This window comes from Myxine glutinosa, chromosome 10 (genome assembly GCF_964187855.1).
Source record: "Myxine glutinosa chromosome 10, kmMyxGlut1.1, whole genome shotgun sequence".
In the NCBI taxonomy this organism is placed as follows: domain Eukaryota; kingdom Metazoa; phylum Chordata; class Myxini; order Myxiniformes; family Myxinidae; genus Myxine; species Myxine glutinosa.
In genome coordinates, this window is record NC_136270.1 from 109,100,108 (window position 1) to 109,121,706 (window position 21,599).

The 21,599-nt window shown below is 44.3% G+C and overlaps 1 protein-coding gene across 1 annotated transcript in view; it reads left to right on the forward strand.

Moving 5' to 3' along the window:
* The window catches only part of LOC137433871 (cytochrome P450 2F2-like), a 49,763-nt gene extending 29,616 nt beyond the window's left edge, over positions 1-20,147 (forward strand). Inside the window, exons 7-9 of the mRNA XM_068126292.2 lie at positions 14,599-14,783; positions 15,451-15,592; positions 19,556-20,147. Of these exons, the coding sequence (XP_067982393.2) occupies positions 14,599-14,783; positions 15,451-15,592; positions 19,556-19,734 (506 nt within the window). The 3' untranslated portion in view covers positions 19,735-20,147. The remainder of the gene's footprint in view (positions 1-14,598; positions 14,784-15,450; positions 15,593-19,555) is intronic.
* Positions 20,148-21,599: the final 1,452 nt, after the last annotated feature.

A 21,599-nucleotide genomic window follows, 5' to 3' on the forward strand; every position in this document is an offset into this window, starting at 1 on the left:
ACTTTGGAAGAGAACAAACGCGAAATCGTGCTGGAACACCGCCACAATCGGCCGCCACCGTTTACACCTCCGCAAGGCCTATGAACCTGGCATAGCACGTGCTATGAAGAAGAAGCAGGAGTAGAGAGAGCGGCAGTGACGCAGACGGCGTGACCTGGGCGAGCCGGCGAGCCGGGGGAGGCTCGGATTGGCTGAGGAGTGCGCCAATGTGACGTCATCGGCCAAGAGATATTAGCGAGGGTCGGACGCCATTTTCGGCAGTTGAAATGAGACGAGAGCAGTACAGTTGACTTGAGTTGGCTGCCAGGCGAGTTGAGGGAGTTGAGTTGTGCAGTTCAGAGTGCAGTTGAGTGCAGTTCGGAGGTGCGCTGAACTAAGTTCAGTCCCGGTGTGAGTTCGGTCCAGTTCAGTTCGGAAGAGTCTGGAGAAAGCGAACTCGGATTTGAACCATCGCGTGCAGTCGCACCTGTGCTCTCTCTCCCCCTTTTCGCCATTCCTCTTGGTTCTGGAGTTTGTGCTCGCGTTGGAGATCGACGACGCGTGGTGCTTTTGGTGCGTGGTGCTCGGCCTTGTGGGACTTGGAGCGAGGGACCTCGTGGTGTGCGATTGGGCCGAAAGGAGCGGTGTTGGACGGCAGCCACAAAGACGACGAAAGACCAGATAAGTTGCATCCACGTACATTTTGAACGACGTGACGTGTTTTTTTCGTCATTCATCTCCCTCGTTTTGTGTTTGATATCAGTCGTGTGGGGACGTCCCGATTTAGGATATTAGATTTACCGGCACGTGCTTTTTCCTGTCTTGCTTTTCCCAATAAACCCTTGTATTATTTTCTATTCCCTGTTACACCCGTGTCCGTTGGAGTTTGATTGCCGTCCACAGTTAAGCGCTTACGCAGCCTCCCATTTCCCTTCTTCCTCCCGCGCGAACCATATAAAAATCCGTATTGGTTGTTGCCTCCGAATAAATCCGTTCAGGCCTATCCGCAACTTTGATGTTAATCGGAGTTGCACGACAAAATATATATATATATATATATATATATATATATATATATATATATATATATATATATATATATATACTAGCTTGGCGTCGATACTGAGGAGCGGGCTTATTTTAGCTGAGGCTAATGACTGTACCTGAGTTGCTGTGTTGTCATGATTTTCACCAATCATAATACAAACAATTACTTGGCACAAATGTATTTGTTGTGTTTGTGATATTACATTTTTATAGGCAATTTAGGTTGAAGATTTAGGTTGAATGTTTTTTTTTCAAGAAAGAACCCCTCAGCACATACATATAATAGGGGAGGGGTAGGTGCAGACTGGAAGTTTGGGACGATTACACCTCACCACCATGTAATTCAAAACACCTCACCACCAAGTAATTTAAAACACCGCACCACCACATAATTCAAAACACCTCACCACCACGTAATTCAAAATACCTCACCACCATAAAACACATAATAAAAACACCTCACCACCACGAAATTAAAAACACCTCACCACCACGAAATTGAAAACACCTCACAGCCATCAAGCACGTAATAAAAACACCTCACAGCCATAAAACACGTAATAAAAACACCTCACAGCCATAAAACACGTAATAAAAACACCTCACCACCACGAAAATATAAACACCTCACAGCCATAAAACACGTAATAAAAACACCTCACAGCCATAAAACACGTAAAAAAAACACCTCACCACCACCAAATTAAAAACACCTCACAGCCATAAAACACGTAATAAAAACACCTCACAGCCATAAAACACAGAATAAAAACACCTCACAGTCATAAAACACTTAATATAAACACCTCACAGCCACATCATTTAAAAACACCTCACCACCAAGTAATTCAAAACACCTCACCACCACATAATTCAAAACACCTCATCACCAACTAATTCAAAACACCTCACCACCACCTAATTAAAAACACTTCACCACCACGTAATTATAAATACCTCACCACCACGTAATTCAAAACACCTCACCACCATGTGATTTAAAAACACCTCACCACCATGTGATATTAAAACACCTCACCACCATGTGATATTAAAACACCTCACCACCACATCATTTAAAAACACCTCACCACCACATAATTCAAAATACCTCACCACCACGTGATTCAAAACCACCACAATGTTATTAAAAACACTACACAACCACGGAAACAAAAGTTTGAGGGAGTCGTTAAGTGACAACACAGACACTGCCCAGATGTGTAGATATATAGATAAATGACTGCACCCGAGTTGCCGTTTTGTCATAGTTTAAACCAATCATAATTCAAACAATTATTTTGCACAAATGTATTTGTAATATACGTGATATCACATTTTATAAACAATTGAATTTGAAAAAAAAAAAATTTCCCAAACAAATTCCCAAAAAAAAAAAAAAGAATTGGAAATGTTTTCAAAAATGAAACCCTTAGGACATGCCGACGGGAGAGATATGTGCATTCCAGAAGTTTGGAACGATTTCACAAAAGTTTGAGAAAGTAGTTCACTGACAACACAGGACAACACAACACAACACAGGACAGATGCTGCACATATATATATATGTATATATATATATATATATATATATATATATATATATATATATATATATATATATATATATATATATATATATTGTTGCGGATATGAGATTGGCATCCATCCATATCCGCTTGTAAATATTCCCCTATTTCCTCCATACTTCCCAACTATCCCCAATCCCCCATTCCCTAGTCCCATTTTCTGTAAACAACACTCTGTAGACCCGACCTCCCCCTATTTCCCCCATTAAATGTCGCATCCAGGTCCACCGCATCTCACGTAGACAACTATAGGACATCTTGCTAGTTATTCTTAGTCTATGTCAGTTAAGGACTCGTTTCCATTAATTGTGACTCTTCGTTGCACCAGAATGTGATTGTATGGCACCGTTAGGAAGTTTAGGACCTCCCAATACCTCCCCGCAGCTCTTCCTCACGGTTCAGCAACAACAACAGCAACAGCAACAACAACAACAGCGGCGGCGGCGCGGGGAGTGTGCGTCCTCACTCCGGCTTGGTTGGTGGGGGGTGTTGGGAGGGCACCATGCCTTTCCAACGAGCCGCCATCGAGCATGTGCTCGATGGGGTTACCAAGTAGGGGCTCGCTGTCAGCTCCTCATCAAGGGCGGAGCCCGGTAACCCCTGCACCCAATAGAAGCGGCGGACCGATCCCATCTGGGGCGGAGCCAACGAGCCGAGGGCGTGTCACTCCCCGCTGAGCATGCGCAGGAAGAGGGAGGTGACGTCAGATGCGCCCTGAGCTGGGAGAGAGAAGGACGCCACCTCCGAGCGCTGCAATACCTCCCCGCATCTCTGGACCGGACCGTGTTTGATTCTGCCCCTGAGCCAAGGTGCACCTTGTGCTATCGACTGCCTGTGCTTCCCTGCCATCAATCCCTGTGTAAGTCAGTCTTGTTCCGTTTGTCTGTGGTCTGTCTGGGATAGATAAGATTGTGTCTAAGTGCCTATCTCTTCTGTGTCTTTACCTCATTGCCTTGTAATCTACCCCTTTTCTCCCCCACTAATTATATCCTCCTCTGGAGGTCTTGAGAACTGTACCCCTTGTGTCGTTTCATTTATCCCAGTCGTTGTGTCCTTTCCTTCATTGATTTAGCGTAGCGCGATTTGGCCAACGTTCGAGTGGAATCGGGTGAGTTGGGGGTAATCGGGTAAACTGTGCGAACACGGCGGCCATTCCGCTCGGCCCATCATAACATCTTAAGCCGTGTCCGTAACAATTGGTGTCGAGGAGTGAGATCGGACCCGAAGCGCGCTTAACGCGCTCAAAATTACAAGTAACCGAAATTTGTTTTGTTGTAAAATAAAAACCCGAATTTTGAAAGTCGCGCTATGGCAGATCAAGACGGCTGGGTTCCGGTAGAGGAGAGTGAGGCAGGGTCGATCCAGGACCAAATTGAGGGACATGAGGAGAGCGAAGCAGTGAGGGCGGCAGGTTCGCAAAATGGCGTCCTCGCGCACGAGGTTGCGGGCGCGCAAAATGGCGCCTCGCACATGGCTACGGCGGCCGCACCCGCTGCACAAGTGGGAGGGATGGCCCAAATGCAGGCCCTCATGGAGCAATTTATGGCGCAAATGCAGGCGTCCCTCAAACTGCAGAGTGAGCAATTGGGGGTAATGGGGAACCGGATGGATGCTCAGGGTGAGCGATTGGAGGGCCAAATGGGGGTAATGAGGGACGAAGCGAGGGGTACCGGTGAGGGGTTAGAACAAAGGATGGGGTCCAATAGCGAGAAATTGAGGGAGGACATGGGGGCCAATAGCCAACGGTTAGAACAAAGGATGGGGGCCCAGATCGGAGGGTTAGGGAGTAGAATAGAGGGATTAGACAATAGATTAGGGGAAATACAGGAGGGGTTAACGGGGGTGGAAAATAGAATGGCTGCCCAGGAGAATCAGATAGAGGGAGTGAAAAATGGGTTAGAGGGGTTAGAAAACAGTATGGAAGGCAAATTGAGGGACATGAGGGACCAAGCGGAAAGGGAAGTTAAAAAATGGGGCAGCAGATAGAGGGGGTCAGAATGGGGGTAGAAACTAAATTGGATGCTCACAGGGAGGAAATGGAGCAGATGAGGGTGGCATCTGGGCAGGAGATGCAGGTGATGGGAGAAGAGATCAGAAGAGGTGTGAGTGAGGAGGTCGGAGGAGTGCGCGAGGAGGTGAGGCACTGTAAGGAGCGCATGGAGAAGGAGGTGAGAAAGGGGACTGTAAAATTGCAAGGTGGTATAGAGGAGTTGATGCTGGGAGTAGAACAACTGACAGTGGGACAAAAGGAGTTGGGGGACCAGGTAAAGAAGAACACAGCGGTAATAGAGGGTTTAAAATCGACACAGAAGGAGATGAAAAAGGACGTAGGGGTAATTAAAAAAGAGTGTCAGACGGTACATGAGGACCTGACGAGGAAAATGAACAAGGTGGTAGAGGTGATGGAGGTTAAAGAGCGGGAGGTGCGGGAGCACATAGAAAAAAATAAGGTGGAGTTAGAGGAAGAACTTAAGGGGGCGCACGAGGAGATGAAGGAGGTGAAGCAGAAATTAGAAGAAGTGGAAGAAGGGGTGAGCGAAATTAAGAAGCGACGGAGAGAGGATAAGAAAGAGATAAAGGAGGAAGTAAAAGAATTGGTCCAAAGTCTGTGTTCGGATCGTGATGATGTGCTCATTAACCGGATGAGGGATTCGCAGGTGATGGAGGAGAAGCGAAGAGAAAGAGGACCCGGTGTAAGTGGTGACCAATATGGTCGTGCGTATGATGCGCCAGGTGATTTAATAAGCTTGGGGGTCGAGATGGACCCGGGTGTTCGTGAGAGGCCGTTGGTGAAGTGTGCGACAGGTCTGGTGTGCGAAAAAGGAGGTGTGCGAGAAAGTCCGACTCTGGGGTGTGTGAGGAAAAAGTGCGTGCCAAGGAGTGAGGGTGCTGTCGAGAGTGAGTCGGTCGTAGCGTGTGTGCGAGGGAGCACATGGAAGCGCGTAGTGAGGAGTGTTACGGAGGGTGTAAAGGGAGAATGCATGCCTGTGGTGAGTGTTACAGAGGATGTAACGGGAGAGGGTGTGCGAGAAAGATGTGTGACGGACAGGTGCATGGGGAAAGAGTGCGCTGTCAAAAGTAAGGAAGAGTGTACACCTGTGGTGAGTGTTACAGAGGGTGTGACGGGAGAGTGTGCGTGAGAAAGGTGTGTAACGGACGGGTGCATGAGGAAAGAGTGCGCTGTCGAGAGTAAGGGTGAGTGCGCGACCGAGAGTGGAGGTGAGAGTAGTGAGAGTGACATGGAGCGTGAGTTAGTTGTGACAGGTGAGCGAGGATGTACACCTGGAATGGAAGGATGCACACCTGGAATGGTAGAGCGTGTGTGGGAATGCACACTTGAGTTGGTCGTGAGGCACGTGGTTGGGTGTGCGAGTGAAAGCACACCTGTGATTGTCACAGAGGAGGTGACCGAGGAAGGGGCGCGAAGAGGTGTGTTGGTGAGGTGTGCGAACAACGAATGTGTGCCAAAGTGTTCGGTGGTCAGGTGTGTGACCAAGGCTGTGAGTGGAATGAGTGCACCTGGGTGTGTTAGAGAAGGTACGACGAGGAGCATGGGAACAGCTGGATGTATGGGCAAGAAAGGGGTAGCGTATGCGTGTGAGCATGCAGGTGAGGCATCGACGGTAACCGGGTTAGCGGTTAGAGCGACTTTTAGCCGAATCGGGCCCTCGGTGCGTGCCGGGCTTCGCGTGCCGCGAGAACCAGCGGAGATCCGAGCCACGGCGGGTTCGAAAGGACCGCCGTACGCGATCCACGCTGGGCCTCGCTTTGAACGGCCGCGTCCGTGCTCCACTAGGCGGAGCGGGCAGCCCGATAGGAAGGGTCGTCATGGCGACCACTTTTTGTTGAGACGTTCCGGCAGGTCGAGATCGGGCAATTGGATGGCTCCGCGCCGAGGTGGTGCGTGGGATCTCGGCACGGGTAAGCCCCCGTCCCTGCACCGAGTGCCGGACGCATCCAGCCGCTGGCACAAAACAACCCGCATTGATTGCTCGGCTGTACGAAGCCGAGCTTTAGAAGGGAATTGGCGCACCGAGAGGATCTAATAAGTAGACGGGTGATGAGGTTAGTGTTTTGGACCCAAAATTAGAAGAAAAAAAATATTTGATGATTGGCAAAGGATTGGCAGTAATGATTGGCAGATGATGGGTAGTGATTGGCAAATTTTTGATTTGTTGGAATTTGATGTGCAAAATTGGTAGTGGGAGATGCCCGATGTGGTGGGATGGCAACTCTGTCATCCCTCACAAACTGGGGGGCAAATGCGCTATAGTTTATGGGGTTTATGGCAGTGAAAACTAGCCCGGGAGGGTTAGGATATTGTGTGTAGGGATCTAGCGAAGATGACATTAGGTAACGTTAAGGTTAGTTAGTGACAAGGATACCTGTAGAGGGGACGCAGGTAGATTAGAGTGGATGATAATGACGAGGGAGCGCAATAGTTTAAAGGGACGACTGGGAAGCGCAAGTTGCAGAGGGGAGTAGTTAGATGAGATGATGCTGTGTGAGAACTGGACAGGTGTGTGGAGCAGTGTATGAGTAGTGAGTGTTGTGGATCAGCGCGAATGCGCTTGGGGGAGAGAAGGGTGCAGGCGGCACCAAGTATGAGAGCACAGGTGTGCAAGTACAGGTGTGTGGAATACATGGAGTATTGGAATGAGTGGTGTGGAGAGAGTTGGAGTAAGTGGTACGGAGTGGTGTGCATGGTGCGAAGGTGTGGATGGGGGAAGAGTGGACCCCTTTCACGAGTACCCGGGGCGGGTAGTGTAAGTGTTAGGTAGAGGGTATAGGTAAATTGTTGTTGGATATTGGCATTTGTGGTGCGGTTGCAGAATGGTATTGTGGATGGGTGCATTAGTGTTGTGGAAATGGCTGGGCGTGTAGCCTGTTAGTGTGTGTAGTTGGTTTGGGCACTCCACCACTGTGAGGATGTCGGCCAGGTGAGGCCGCAGGTGGGCTCTGGGAGCCGTTAGTGTCAGTGGGTGCCTGAGGATCCCGGGTGTGGATCGGGCAGCCCGTGCCAGAGAGGGCACTGAGGGGGTGAGAGTGCGAGAGGGCCTTCCCCAGTTAGTTAGGTTAGGGTGAGGAGCAGGTAAGCTCGGGTGGCAACTACAGTGGTGGAGGTGTGCAGGTGGGTAGACCTGCTGGGAGAGCTACACGTCACAGCCCAGAAATTGTGCGAGGGCACCGGGAGGTGAATCGGGGGAGTGAGACCCCAACTTGAGAAGCACCACAGTTTGGTCAATGGGAATTGGTTTTTAGAACCCATAGTGTAAGTTGGCCAATGGATTGGCAGGGAAAGACCCCGGGTAATGTAAAGTTGTTAAAGTCATTTAGGAAATAGTTAGGATTGATGAACCTGTCGCACCATACGCAGCCACTTACCTGAGGTGATGATGATGACTCCACACCTGTGTTTCTTTGTTTTGTGTTGCAGGAAATGAGAATTGCTGTTTGGATTTGTGAGACGCATCACGATGTGGATAAGACATTGGGGTGATTCCATCTCTCCCTCCTTAGGAGGGACTGATGATGAGTTGGAGATGGCAAATTTTGATGAGAGTTGGAAATGGCAAATTTGATTGGTTAGGAGGGAGAGAAGACGAATTTGGTTTATGGGAGGAACGGGGAAGACAGTAGGGACGTTTGTTGATGTGTAAAGTAGATGTTTATGGGTAGTGTTGTGTTTTGTGGATACAGTAAGGGGTAAGGGAGGGGCAATGTAGGTTACCTGGTGGGGGGGGGGGGGCGTACGGTAGGAACGTACCTGTCTCACCTGGTTCCCATGTGCCCCCAGTGTGCATTACCTTGTATTGCGTGCACTTTTGCGCCCTTACCACCTTACTCACTTGTTTCTTTTGTCTCCCACCTCCGAGGATCTGGCTTTGGGGCTGAGAGAGAGGAGAGAGAGGTGCTGGCTCCGCAGTTGTGGGCCTGTACTTTCGCTGCTTGCTGCCTGGATCGATACACCATATGGACCGCAATTTTTGTGGCCGCCCACCATGGACCGCAGTTCTTTTGCGGGCAAGCACCACCCGTGGATGGACCTCTGGGTCAACGTGGCACCTATGCCATACAGGTGAACCACTTTTAGTTGGCCCCCCTGACGGCCACAATTTAGAAATGGACGCGGTTGGCGCCTTTCTTTATTTTTGAAGAAGCCAGAAGGCCAAGTGCACTCCAGGAAGGCAAGACCAGCGGCAGAACATCGGCCGGCTGCGACACCACCGGTGACCATGGACACTTGATTGTGCTTTTGTTTTTATTGAACACTTTATTGGTGCACCGGATGGTGCTGACTGTGTGTAATGGGGTGGTGCTTTTGGTGCTTGGATGGGGTGCTCTGCACATTATTAAAGGCCGTAGGGCCACAGGGCACTCATGGGTTGGTATCGATGCTGGCATGCGTGCTCTCTCTCTATGCATAACATCTGCATGTGTTCCTCAAAGAACAGGTCCTGGATCGTAGTGTAAATATCAGTCTTGTATAAATGATGCTCCCTACCGGCTGTATGTTTAGTTTGAGGATTCTTTCCGCGATTCGGTTATCCTGTGGGTGTGTTTCTGTTAGGAGAAGGGTGCAACGTCGCAGGGGGACATATTTACTCATTTGTGAACATCTGTAAAACTGTCGCACTCAGGGTTGAGTTAATAGTAGAGGGAACTACATCTGAGTGCCACACTAACGTAGGTAAAAAATTTTCGGGTCGGGACGCCCCGAGGTAGAGAAGGGTGCAATGTTGCGGATATGAGATTGGCATCCATCCATATCCGCTTGTAAATATTCCCCTATTTCCTCCATACTTCCCAACTATCCCCAATCCCCCATTCCCTAGTCCCATTTTCTGTAAACAACACTCTGTAGACCCGACCTCCCCCTATTTCCCCCATTAAATGTCGCATCCAGGTCCACCGCATGTCACGTAGACAACTATAGGACATCTTGCTAGTTATTCTTGGTCTATGTCAGTTAAGGACTCGTTTCCATTAATTGTGACTCTTCTTTGCACCAGAATGTGATTGTATGGCACCGTTAGGAAGTTTAGGACCTCCCAATACCTCCCCGCAGCTCTTCCTCACGGTTCAGCAACAACAACAGCAACAGCAACAACAACAACAACAGCGGCGGCGGCGCGGGGAGTGTGCGTCCTCACTCCGGCTTGGTTGGTGGGGGGTGTTGGGAGGGCACCATGCCTTTCCAACGAGCCGCCATCGAGCATGTGCTCGACGGGATTACCAAGTAGGGGCTCGCTGTCAGCTCCTCGTCAAGGGCGGAGCCCGGTAACCCCTGCACCCAATAGAAGCGGCGGACCGATCCCATCTGGGGCGGAGCCAACGAGCCGAGGGCGTGTCACTCCCCGCTGAGCATGCGCAGGAAGAGGGAGGTGACGTCAGATGCGCCCTGAGCTGGGAGAGAGAAGGACGCCACCTCCGAGCGCTGCAATACCTCCCCGCATCTCTGGACCGGACCGTGTTTGATTCTGCCCCTGAGCCAAGGTGCACCTTGTGCTATCGACTGCCTGTCCTTCCCTGCCATCAATCCCTGAGTAAGTCAGTCTTGTTCCGTTTGTCTGTGGTCTGTCTGGGATAGATAAGATTGTGTCTAAGTGCCTATCTCTTCTGTGTCTTTACCTCATTGCCTTGTAATCTACCCCTTTTCTCCCCCACTAATTATATGCTCCTCCGGAGGTCTTGAGAACTGTACCCCTTGCGTCGTTTCATTTATCCCAGTCGTTGTGTCCTTTCCTTCATTGATTTAGCGTAGCGCGATTTGGCCAACGTTCGAGTGGAATCGGGTGAGTTGGGGGTAATCGGGTAAACTGTGCGAACACGGCGGCCATTCCGCTCGGCCCATCATAACATCTTAAGCCGTGTCCGTAACAATATATATATATATATATATATATACTTGGCCTTTAATATGGAATATTTTTTTTGTGGGGGTGAACTTACTTTTCAAGATGTCTTAGAGCCAAAAGTTCATTGGAATTATGTTGAAATTATTCTAGATTTTGTTAATGTGACCTTTAAAAGAAACAAAAACCACATTTGACATTTCGAAACAAATAAATTGATCCTTGAAAGTGATGTAAACTGATATCGAACTCAATTCATGGACAGTACTGTATTAAACTTCTGTACGTTTTCCAGAAGTATCTCTTTATTTTGCACATTAGCCAAATTTTTTTTTAACAAAAACAAAAGTTAAATTACGACTGGGATTACGGACAGTAAAATTACAGTTCAGTACTTCGTGTAACCCCCACGAGTATTCAGGAGAGCACGTACACGTTGAGGCATGCTGTTCACGAGATTTGCCAAGGTTTGGACAGGAATCGCTTGCCATGCAGTGACAATAGCCTGCTGCAATTCACGCACAGATGTCGGCTGCTGGTCCAAGTGGTCGATTTGACGCGTTAATTCTGCCCACAAGTTTTCTATCGGATTCATATCCGGGGACATGGCAGGCCACTCCATATGCTCTACACCACGGTCAGCAAGAAAGTGTTGGATCATGCGAGCACGATGAGGCCGTGCATTGTCATCTTGGGAGACAAAGTTTCCTCGAAAGGCTGCACGAGCAAATGGAAGCAATGTTTCTTCCAGAATGGCCCTGTACTTGAACTGGTTCAGGTTTCCATTCAGAACAACCAGGTCAGTTTTGCCCCCTGCATGAAAAGCAGCCCAAACGGTCACCCCACCACCTCCAGCTTGGACTCTTGGCACTATACAATCTTTGTTGTAGGCTTCATGCACTTGTCTGCACACTCGGACGTGGCCATCTTGACGATAGACCAGAAATCTAGACTCGTCACTGAAGATCACGTGATTCCAGTGTCCTGGCTGCCATTGACGGTGCTCTCTGGCCCACTGCAATCGGTGCTGGCGGTGTTGTCTGGTCCGGCGTGGCTTTCTCAGGGGACGCCTGCCACGATAGCCTGCTTGAACCAGTCATTGGTTGACTAGCCTTCTGGATACAAGCACATTTGTCAGTTGCTGCCACTCAGCCCTAAGCCGATTAGCTGACTTGGTATGGCCATTGCGGACTAACCGGTGCAGCTGGCGATCATCCCTCCTTGTGGTTCTGCGGGGACGTCCTGGCCTCGGTATTGGAGTAGGGACACTCCTCTGAGCATTTCGTTTCAGGATCTTTGACACCTGACCTTGAGTGATGCCATACTGCCGAGCAATAGCACGCTGTTTCATGCCGTAATTTCGTAAAGCCACCACTCCATGACAAACAGCATTGTCGATTTGACGGACCGTCTCGAGAGGAAGCGGCAATAACTTTTGGAGACGTGCAGCAGTTGTTTTCCACTAATACAGAACACAACAACCCTTGTATACCCGACTGTGAAGCCAATCATCAAATGCACCTGTCCGTACATTTTGCCACGCCACCTGTGATATAATCCTGTTGTTGACTTCTTGCTGCGACAGACAATCAGTGACATGGTTCCTTTAACAAATAAATCACCAAAGTGTAAAAGAAACTCACCAGATTGATATACTGAGTTAAGAAAGTAAACCCAAGTCAAGAAAAAAAAAAATTCCATATTAAATGCCAAGTCTGTATATATACATTATACATACACACATATGCAGTGCATTCAGAAAGTATTCAGACCCCTTCACTTTTTTCACATTTTGTTATGTTGCAGCCTTATGCTGAATTCGTTTAAATTCATTTTTTCCCTCATCAATCTACACTCATTACCCCCATAATGACAAAGAGAAAACAGGATTTTAGAAAGTTTTGCAAATTTATTAAAAAGAAAAAACTGAAATATCACATTGACAATCAAAGTGCAGCAATCAATCAAGAAATATCACATTGACATTGAAATATCACATAAGTATTCAGACCCTTAACTCAGTACTTAGTTGAAGCACCTTTGGCAGCGATTACAGCCTCGAGTCTTCTTGGGTATGACGCGACAAGCTTTGCACCTAGATTTGGGGATTTTCTGCCATTCTTCTCGGCAGATCCTCTCAAGCTCTGTCAGGTTGGATGGGGACCATCGGTGGACAGCCATTTTCAGGTCTCTCCAGAGGTGTTCGATTGGGTTCAAGTCAGGGCTCTGGCTGGGCCACTCAAGGACCTTCACAGAGTTGTCCCAAAGCCAATCCTGTGTTGTCTTGGCTGTGTGCTTCGGGTCATTGTCTTGTTGGAAGGTGACCTTCGGCCCAGTCTGTGGTCCTGAGTGCTCTGTTTCCGGTTTTCATTAAGGATATCTCTGTACTTTGCTCCGTTCATTATTCCCTCAACACTGACCAGTCCCCCGTCCCTGCTGCTGAAAAACACCCCCACAGCATGATGCTGCCACCACCATGCTTCAGCGTTGGGATGGTATTGGGCAGGTGATGAGCGGTGCCTGGTTTCCTCCAGAAATGATGCTTAGAATTGAGGCCAAACAGTTCAATCTGGGTTTCATCAGACCACAGAATCTTGTTTCTCACAGTCTGAGAGTCCTTTAAGTGTGCTTTTTTGCTGGAAGTCCTTCTGGAAATATTTCTCCCATCTCCACACAGGATCTCTGGACCTCAGCCAGAGTGACCATCGGGTTCTGGGTCACCTCTATTGTCAAGGCCCGTCTCCCCCTATTGCTTAGTTTGGCGGGGCGGCCAGCTCGAAGAAGAGTCCTGGTTGTTCCAAACTTCTTCCATTTAAGAATTATGGAGGCCACTGTGCTCTTGGGAACCTTGAATGCAGCAGAATTGTTTTGTAGGCTTCCCCAGATCTGTGCCTCGATACAATGCTGTCTCTGAGCTCTGCAGGCAGTTCCTTCGACCTCATCGCTTGGTTTTTGCTCTGATATGCATTGTCAGCTGTGAGACCTTATATAGACAGGTGTGTGCCTTTCCAAATCATGTCCAATCAATTGAATTTACCACAGGTGGACTCCAATCAAGGTGTAGAAACATCTCAAAGATGATCAAGAGAAATGGGAGGCACCTGAGCGAAATTTCAAGTGTCATAGCAAAGGGTCTGAATACTTATGTCAATGTGATGTTTCAGGTTTTTCATTTTAATAAATTTGCAAATCTTTCTAAAATCCTGTTTTTTCTTTGTCATTATGGGGTATTGAGTGTAGATTGATGAGGGAAAAATGAATTTAAACGATTTCAGCATGAGGCTGCAACATAACAAAATGTGAAAAAAGTGAAGGGGTCTGAATACGTTCTGAATGCACTGTGTGTGTATGTATATATATATATATATATATACACACATACACATGTATTAAAAGAAGCTGTTGCTGCCTGTTTGTTTGTCGTGTTATAACTTTAGAACGGATTAACGGATTTCAATAAATCCAACTACGGTGGATTCTGGTAACTCCCGGGAGTGTTTATGATCCAAACAAAATTTTTTATAATTATTTTTATGGGTACCTGGACGTGCGTGTCAAAACTGCAAATGCCAACACGTGATGTGTTGGTTATCCAATATCCATGCACAGAGAGCAGGATCTCCTCGGAATACTTTGTTGACTTGAGATCGGATTTCAATGCAACCACTCTCAGGTAGTATACATAACCACTTATCCCTCTCCCTGCAAAGATGTTTTTCTTTCAAAAGAAAGAAGAGAGCGAATGGGGAGGGTGAGGATATTTCATTTTGATCTTCCTCTTTGTGTGTTGTTAAGTTGTATATTATTTTCAATTCAGCATCTAAAAAGGCTGTGATGAATATCCCTTTAACAGTCTCACTATACACGTCCTAATTGTGTGTGTGTGTGTGTGTGTGTGTGTGTGTGTGTGTGTGTGTGTGTGTGTGTGTGTGTGTGTGTGTGTGTGTGTGTGTGTGTGTGTGTGTGTGTGTGTGTGTTGTATGAAAAGGAAATAATTATTCATTTTTTTGCTTATTTGTTACGTTTACCAAATAAATGTTCAGCAAGTATATTTAATCACCTTCTCAATATTTTGAAACAACTTATTTTGTCTTCAATAAAACCCTATTACACCATCCCTTATGCAGCAAAAGTTCAGGCAGAAATAGACGATGTTCTTGAAAGATGTCCTCCAACATTGGCGGACCGAGAAAGACTTCCCTACACCAACGCTGTTGTGCATGAAGTCCAGCGTTATGCAAACATTTTGCCACTTGGTCTGCCACGAGCCACATCCAGCGATGTCAACTACCTTGGCTTCTTCATCTCAAAGGTGTTATCCTGAATTATAATTATTTTTAATACGTCCTTTATTCATTCATTCATTCATGTGACTGCATTGTTAATTTGTAATACATGTTTAAAATAATGGTTAATTATTTGGTTGTGTGCAAAAGAACGGCTACAGCACAGCATTATTGGCTGAGGGCACGGCTGTGCCGCTGATGCAATACCCTCATCCTTCTAAATAACTCGTATGAATGAAGTTGGATTAGTGCTCACAACTATTAAAATAAGGATATATATTCCCTTTAAACGTAAGACGAATCAATTCAATTTTGGTGAAAATCCGGATCCAGATCCAGCTTGTATAATTTTTTAAGTGATTCTTCACCATTGAGTGATATGGTCAACCAGGTGGTGGTATCCTCTCTACTGAGTGCCGTTCTATTTTATAACTGTGTTACTCTTGTAATTGCTGTGGGTTTGTCATAATTGCTTTGATATCTGAAAGCCTCTCCAATTAAACATTTTCAACTCAACCAGTAGAGGGCATCGCATCAGCAATGCGCCCTCAGCCAATCATGCTACCCCGCAGCCTCGTGCTGCATATGGACAGAAGTGGAAACATGGTATTTAGTGTGTAGACAACATTGTTACTTTCATAAGCAACTTAATTAAAATATACGTTGTTGATTTTACGCCTTTTATGCCTACAGGGTACATACGTTATCCCTCTATTGCATGCTGTGTTGCGGGATGAAAATTACTGGACAACTCCGTATGACTTCAATCCATCCCACTTCTTGAACAAAGACGGGGACTTTATTTTACCAGATGCTTTCTTACCCTTCGGTGCAGGTGAGCTGCAAGGAGAGAACAACTCTTCTGGTGTTAACCACGATAAAAAGTATGTGGGTCGACAGGATAGTTCAGAGGTCGAGTGTTCACTGTCAAATCATCTTCTTTCGATTTGATTATTTATTGACGAATAAGGAGTCAACTACAAATTGCTGCATTTGTTCTCAAACTGTCAAATCATCTTCTTTCGATTTGATTATTTATTGACCAAAAAGGAATTAACTACAAATTGCTGCATTTGTTCTCAAACTGTCAAATCATCTTCTTTCGATTTGATTATTTATTGACCAAAAAGGAATTAACTACAAATTGATGCATTTGTTCTCAAACTGTCAAATCATCTTCTTTCGATTTGATTATTTATTGACGAATAAAGAGTCAACTACAAATTGCTGCATTTGTTCTCAAACTGTCAAATCATCGTCTTTCAATTTGATTATTTATTGACCAAAAAGAGTCAGCTGCAAATTGCTGCATTTGTTGTCAAACCGTCAAATCATCTTCTTTCGATTTGATTATTTATTGACCAAAAATGAGTCATCTACAAATTGCTGCATTTGTTCTCAAACTGTCAAATCATCGTCTTTCGATTTTATTTGTTTATTGACAAAAAAGGAGTCAACTTCAAATTGCTGCATTTGTTGTGAAACTGTCAAATCATCTTCTTTCGATTTGATTATTTATTGACCAAAAATGAGTCAGCTGCAAATTGCTGCATTTGTTGTCAAACCGTCAAATCATCTTCTTTCAATTTGATTATTTATTGACCAAAAAGAGTCAGCTGCAAATTGCTGCATTTGTTGTCAAACCGTCAAATCATCTTCTTTCGATTTGATTATTTATTGACCAAAAATGAGTCATCTACAAATTGCTGCATTTGTTCTCAAACTGTCAAATCATCGTCTTTCGATTTTATTTGTTTATTGACAAAAAAGGAGTCAACTTCAAATTGCTGCATTTGTTGTGAAACTGTCAAATCATCTTCTTTCGATTTGATTATTTATTGACCAAAAAGGAATCATCTACAAATTGCTGCATTTGTTCTCAAACTGTCAAATCATCTTCTTTCGATTTGATTATTTATTGACCAAAAAGGAATCATCTACAAATTGCTGCATTTGTTCTCAAACTTTCAAATCAACTTCTTTCGATTTGATTATTTATTGACCAAAAAGGAATCATCTACAAATTGCTGCATTTGTTCTCAAACTGTCAAATCATCTTCTTTCGATTTGATTATTTATTGACGAAAATGGAGTCAACGAGAATGCCACTCAGTAGAGCGCATACTCCCGCCGTGGTTCAAGTTGGAATAGTACGATTTCACAAAAGTTTGAGGGAGTAGTTCAGTGACAACACAAGACAAGACAGACACTGCACAGATATATATATATAAATAGAATATATAGAAGATAATGTTAAAAAAAACACGGCAATCTCACTTACATTTTCGGATTCAGCGTTCAATTCTATATAAGTGAGTGTATTTTGAGGCATGTGTGACCTCAAATAAAATTGTAAGCCAGGAAAAACGTTCATTTCATTCCTTTGGGATACAAGTTACAACATGCAAAACTGGCCCAAACGTGAAAGTAAAACTCGCTCATTTTAAGTCGTACAAGCTAATGCGACCACTCATTCTTCTGGGAAGAATCCCGTGCACATGCTGGTCACACTTATAAGTCACCTAAGTCTTTATACGTTCATCAAATACTGACACCGTGATTGACATTCGCTGAGGTAAATGTTGATATCTCTATTCTCTTCTGAGGTAAAAAAACAAAAACAGTTTTAAAGCATTATACGTATCAAATGATACATTTTATGAAATGGGGAAACCTCATACACACATTGGTGGTTTTAAAATGACAGAATATGTCTTTATCAGAAAAATAAAATGAACATTGAAGAAGACGCTGCTAAACACACCGCTCTAACGCATAACCACGAGTTTAAACTATATTTACAACAAATATGAAAACTATTTTCACATCACAATGTTAAATATAGAATATATAGAAGATAATGTTTAAAAAAAAATGAGCCCCATCTTCCAATGGTAAAAAATTCCCCCAAAAAATTCCTGGATCCGGAATAATATCCTGAACTTCACCAAAAACGAATCAATTCTTCCTTCTCCCAAAGGCAATCATCCCATCAACTTTCATCCAAATCCATTCAGAACTTTTCCAGATATCTTGTTCAAGAACACACACACACACACACACGGACGGACACGATCGAATGCATTACTCCCTGGCGGGAGTAACTACAAATTGCTGCATTTGTTCTCAAACTGTCAAATCATCTTCTTTCGATTTGATTATTTATTGACCAAAAAGGAGTCAACTACAAATTGCTACATTTGTTCTCAAACTGTCAAATCATCTTCTTTCGATTTTATTATTTATTGACGAAAAAGGAGTCAACTATAAATTGCTGCATTTGTTCTCAAACTGTCAAATCATCTTCTTTCGATTTGATTATTGACCAAAAAGGAGTCTCTACAAATTGCTGCATTTGTTCTCAAACTGTCAAATTATCCTCTTTCGATTTGATTATTTATTGACGAAAAAGGAGTAAACTACAAATTGCTGCATTTGTTCTCAAACTGTCAAATCATCTTCTTTCGATTTGATTATTGACCAAAAAGGAGTCATCTACAAATTGCTGCATTTGTTCTCAAACTGTCAAATCATCTTCTTTCGATTTGATTATTGACCAAAAAGGAGTCATCTACAAATTGCTGCATTTGTTCTCAAAATTGTCAAATCATCTTCTTTCGATTTGATTATTTATTGACCAAAAAGGAGTCAACTACAAATTGCTGCATTTGTTCTCAAACTGTCAAATCATCTTCTTTCGATTTGATTATTTATTGACCAAAAAGGAGTCAACTACAAATTGCTGCATTTGTTCTCAAACTGTCAAATCATCTTCTTTCGATTTGATTATTTATTGACCAAAAAGGAGTCAACTACAAATTGCTGCATTTGTTCTCAAACTGTCAAATCATCTTCTTTCGATTTGATTATTTATTGACCAAAAAGGCTGTCAACTACAAATTGCTGCATTTGTTCTCAAACTGTCAAATCATCTTCTTTCGATTTGATTATTTATTGACCAAAAAGGAGTCAACTTCAAATTGCTGCATTTGGTCTCAAACTGTCAAATCATCTTCTTTCGATTTGATTATTGACCAAAAAGGAGTCAACTACAAATTGCTGCATTGGTTCTCAAACTGTCAAATCATCTTCTTTCGATTTGATTATTTATTGACCAAAAAGGAGTCAACTTCAAATTGCTGCATTTGGTCTCAAACTGTCAAATCATCTTCTTTCGATTTGATTATTGACTAAAAAGGAGTCAACTACAAATTGCTGCATTTGTTCTCAAACTGTCAAATCATCTTCTTTCGATTTGATTATTTATTGACCGAAAAGGAGTCAACTTCAAATTGCTGCATTTGGTCTCAAACTGTCAAATCATCTTCTTTCGATTTGATTATTGACCAAAAAGGAGTCGACTACAAATTGCTGCATTTGTTCTCAAAAGTAGAGACAACCATCCTTTGAGAGTTTTTATTTGACTTGCCATATTATCTACTAACATCGGCTTGTAAACATTTTCTGCCGGTTTGATGATAAGCCCACAAGGGGGAGTGCAGTGTTCGATCTCTTTTTAGCTAATGGTTCAAATGTGCTCGAGAAGGTCATGTGTATATGCACATACACATGAAGAAGCCCCCCCCAAACCGCACTTACCACCCTCCTCCCCCGGCTGCTGCCGCCATAGGGGAGCGGGTATTTGTTGTGAAGATGGAAGCAAAATTGATGGACTTGTACTTCTAGAGTAAAGGAATGAAGAACGAGCCATGCCCGTGAAGGAACTTGCATACTTTAGGCAATTTAACACCCTCTGCCTATAACTCCTTGACCAACATTCACCTTTGCTGTTTCTTAGGGCCGAGGATTTGTATTGGAGAGAAACTCGCACGTACGGAACTTTTCATCTTCTTCAGCACACTCCTTCAACATTTCTCTTTCAAGGCTCCACCGGGCCACCCGCGCCCGGATCTCACCCCGATTGATGGGTTGGCGTGTGGACCAAAAGCTTACGATATGTGTGCTGTGGAACGTTAGTTCAGATTAACAAGCAAATTTGTAATAACCTTTTGAAGCTATTACTTTTTTTTTCTTTTCTTAATTTGGTCATAAAATAAATATCTGGCAATGAAAAACATTTTTGGGACTTCATCAGCATTATATGGCTGCAGAGTATTCTCATTTCAACTTGCAATGTCACCTTTTGTTTTGCCCATGGTGAGCTTTGGTGTGCATAACATATGGTAGAAGCTAACAGTTGAACCTGAATTATATTGATCGACTCTACCTTTTATTGATCGACTCTTCTGCATGGAATGTTGATAGTTGTTGGTGCTCTCATGCAGTTTTCTTCTGTATCCCATGATGCACTTCCTGCCATTTATTGACTACATTTATTGACTACTTTTGATCATGCGCACCTTTGGAATAAATAATTATCAGGAACATTTGCTCACTCCTCTATCCGCATCTTTCTTGAGATGAGCGCTGCTGAGTTGAGGGGATTTTTTTTCTTTTCTTTTTTTGAGCACAGGATCCAATCAGGTGCTCTTCACCCATTGCTTTATACCTGAACCATCAGACATCCAATTAATGTTTCTGTGGTCTAGATTACAGCTATAAGGTCTAATGAGCAACGTTAAAGGGAAAATAGTACTACTCGGGAGATAAACCAATCATTTGAGCTATTTGAGCACATGAGATAACATTCAATAGGAAGAAGCCCAGGTTTTAATTTTTGGCTCATTTCAGAGTTAGGCCTTTATAAATGGCAACCTCTGTTGCAATCTAGCAGTCTGTTCAATCAGTGTATTCATGCATGAGATAAGCCTGGTGTTGGCTTTAACAGTTAAGGTGGCTGGCTGGAATTCAAGCCCCTGTTGTGCCGTTGAATTAATACCAGGTGGGTCGACTCAGCCTGTCATCGTTCCAAGGTCAGCAAAATGAGTACCAGCTAGCATAGCATCAGCAGCACAGCCCAATCCCCAGAAAATGATGCAGCCTAGCATCCCCTAGGCTGCACACAAATTAATAAAATCGAGGAAGGCGCAAAGCGCCCCTCCCTTTATATGGGATTGTTTCTCTGTATGCAACTTTAACATGGCGACTGAAAATTCGTTTCTCTGCTTCTACTGGACGAAAGGGGCGCCCTACATCTGGCAAGTAAAATACATTTACTTCTTCATGCAGGTGCATGAATCAAATTGGTGCTCCTTTATATGAACCTTTCTGGAGCATTACTTGGTTCTTCCTAAGAGCACAAGGGTAGTCCAGCATGCACACGAGATTTTTTTGAATGCCCCTTATTTTGTATTGTTTGGCATTTTTGTAAGCCCCTTATGTTTGGCACAGTATATTTGTAAGCAAATGTAATTTGGTGAAGAATCCAAAAGCAAAATAATATTAAACATTCCAAGGAATATTATATTTCAAGGAATATTATTAGCCCCCTTTGGACTTAGTCTTATGTCCTAGTGTTTGGACTTAGACTTAGTCTTAGGCTTATGGGTTGGGTCTTGTCCGTCCGCCCATCCATGCGACACAACCATATCTTGGAGATGTATTGACCCATTTTGTGCATACTTGGCACAAAGGCAATACATGATGGTATACATATGCACATCATTTTGTTTCACGATGCAATCAAAGATGGCCGACTTTTTTTAGTTGTAAAAAATCTGATGGTGAACACGTCCTCAACCATTTCTCGTATATGCATTTACCGATTATGTTCAAACTTGGCACAAGCACAGTACATGATGGTATACATGTGCATATCACTTTATTTTGCGATCTGATCAAAGATGGCCGACTGGTAGACAGGCGGTTATTTTAGTTGTAAAAAACCTCGATATTGAACACGTCCTCAACCTTTTCTCGGATATGCATTTTTTCAAACCTTG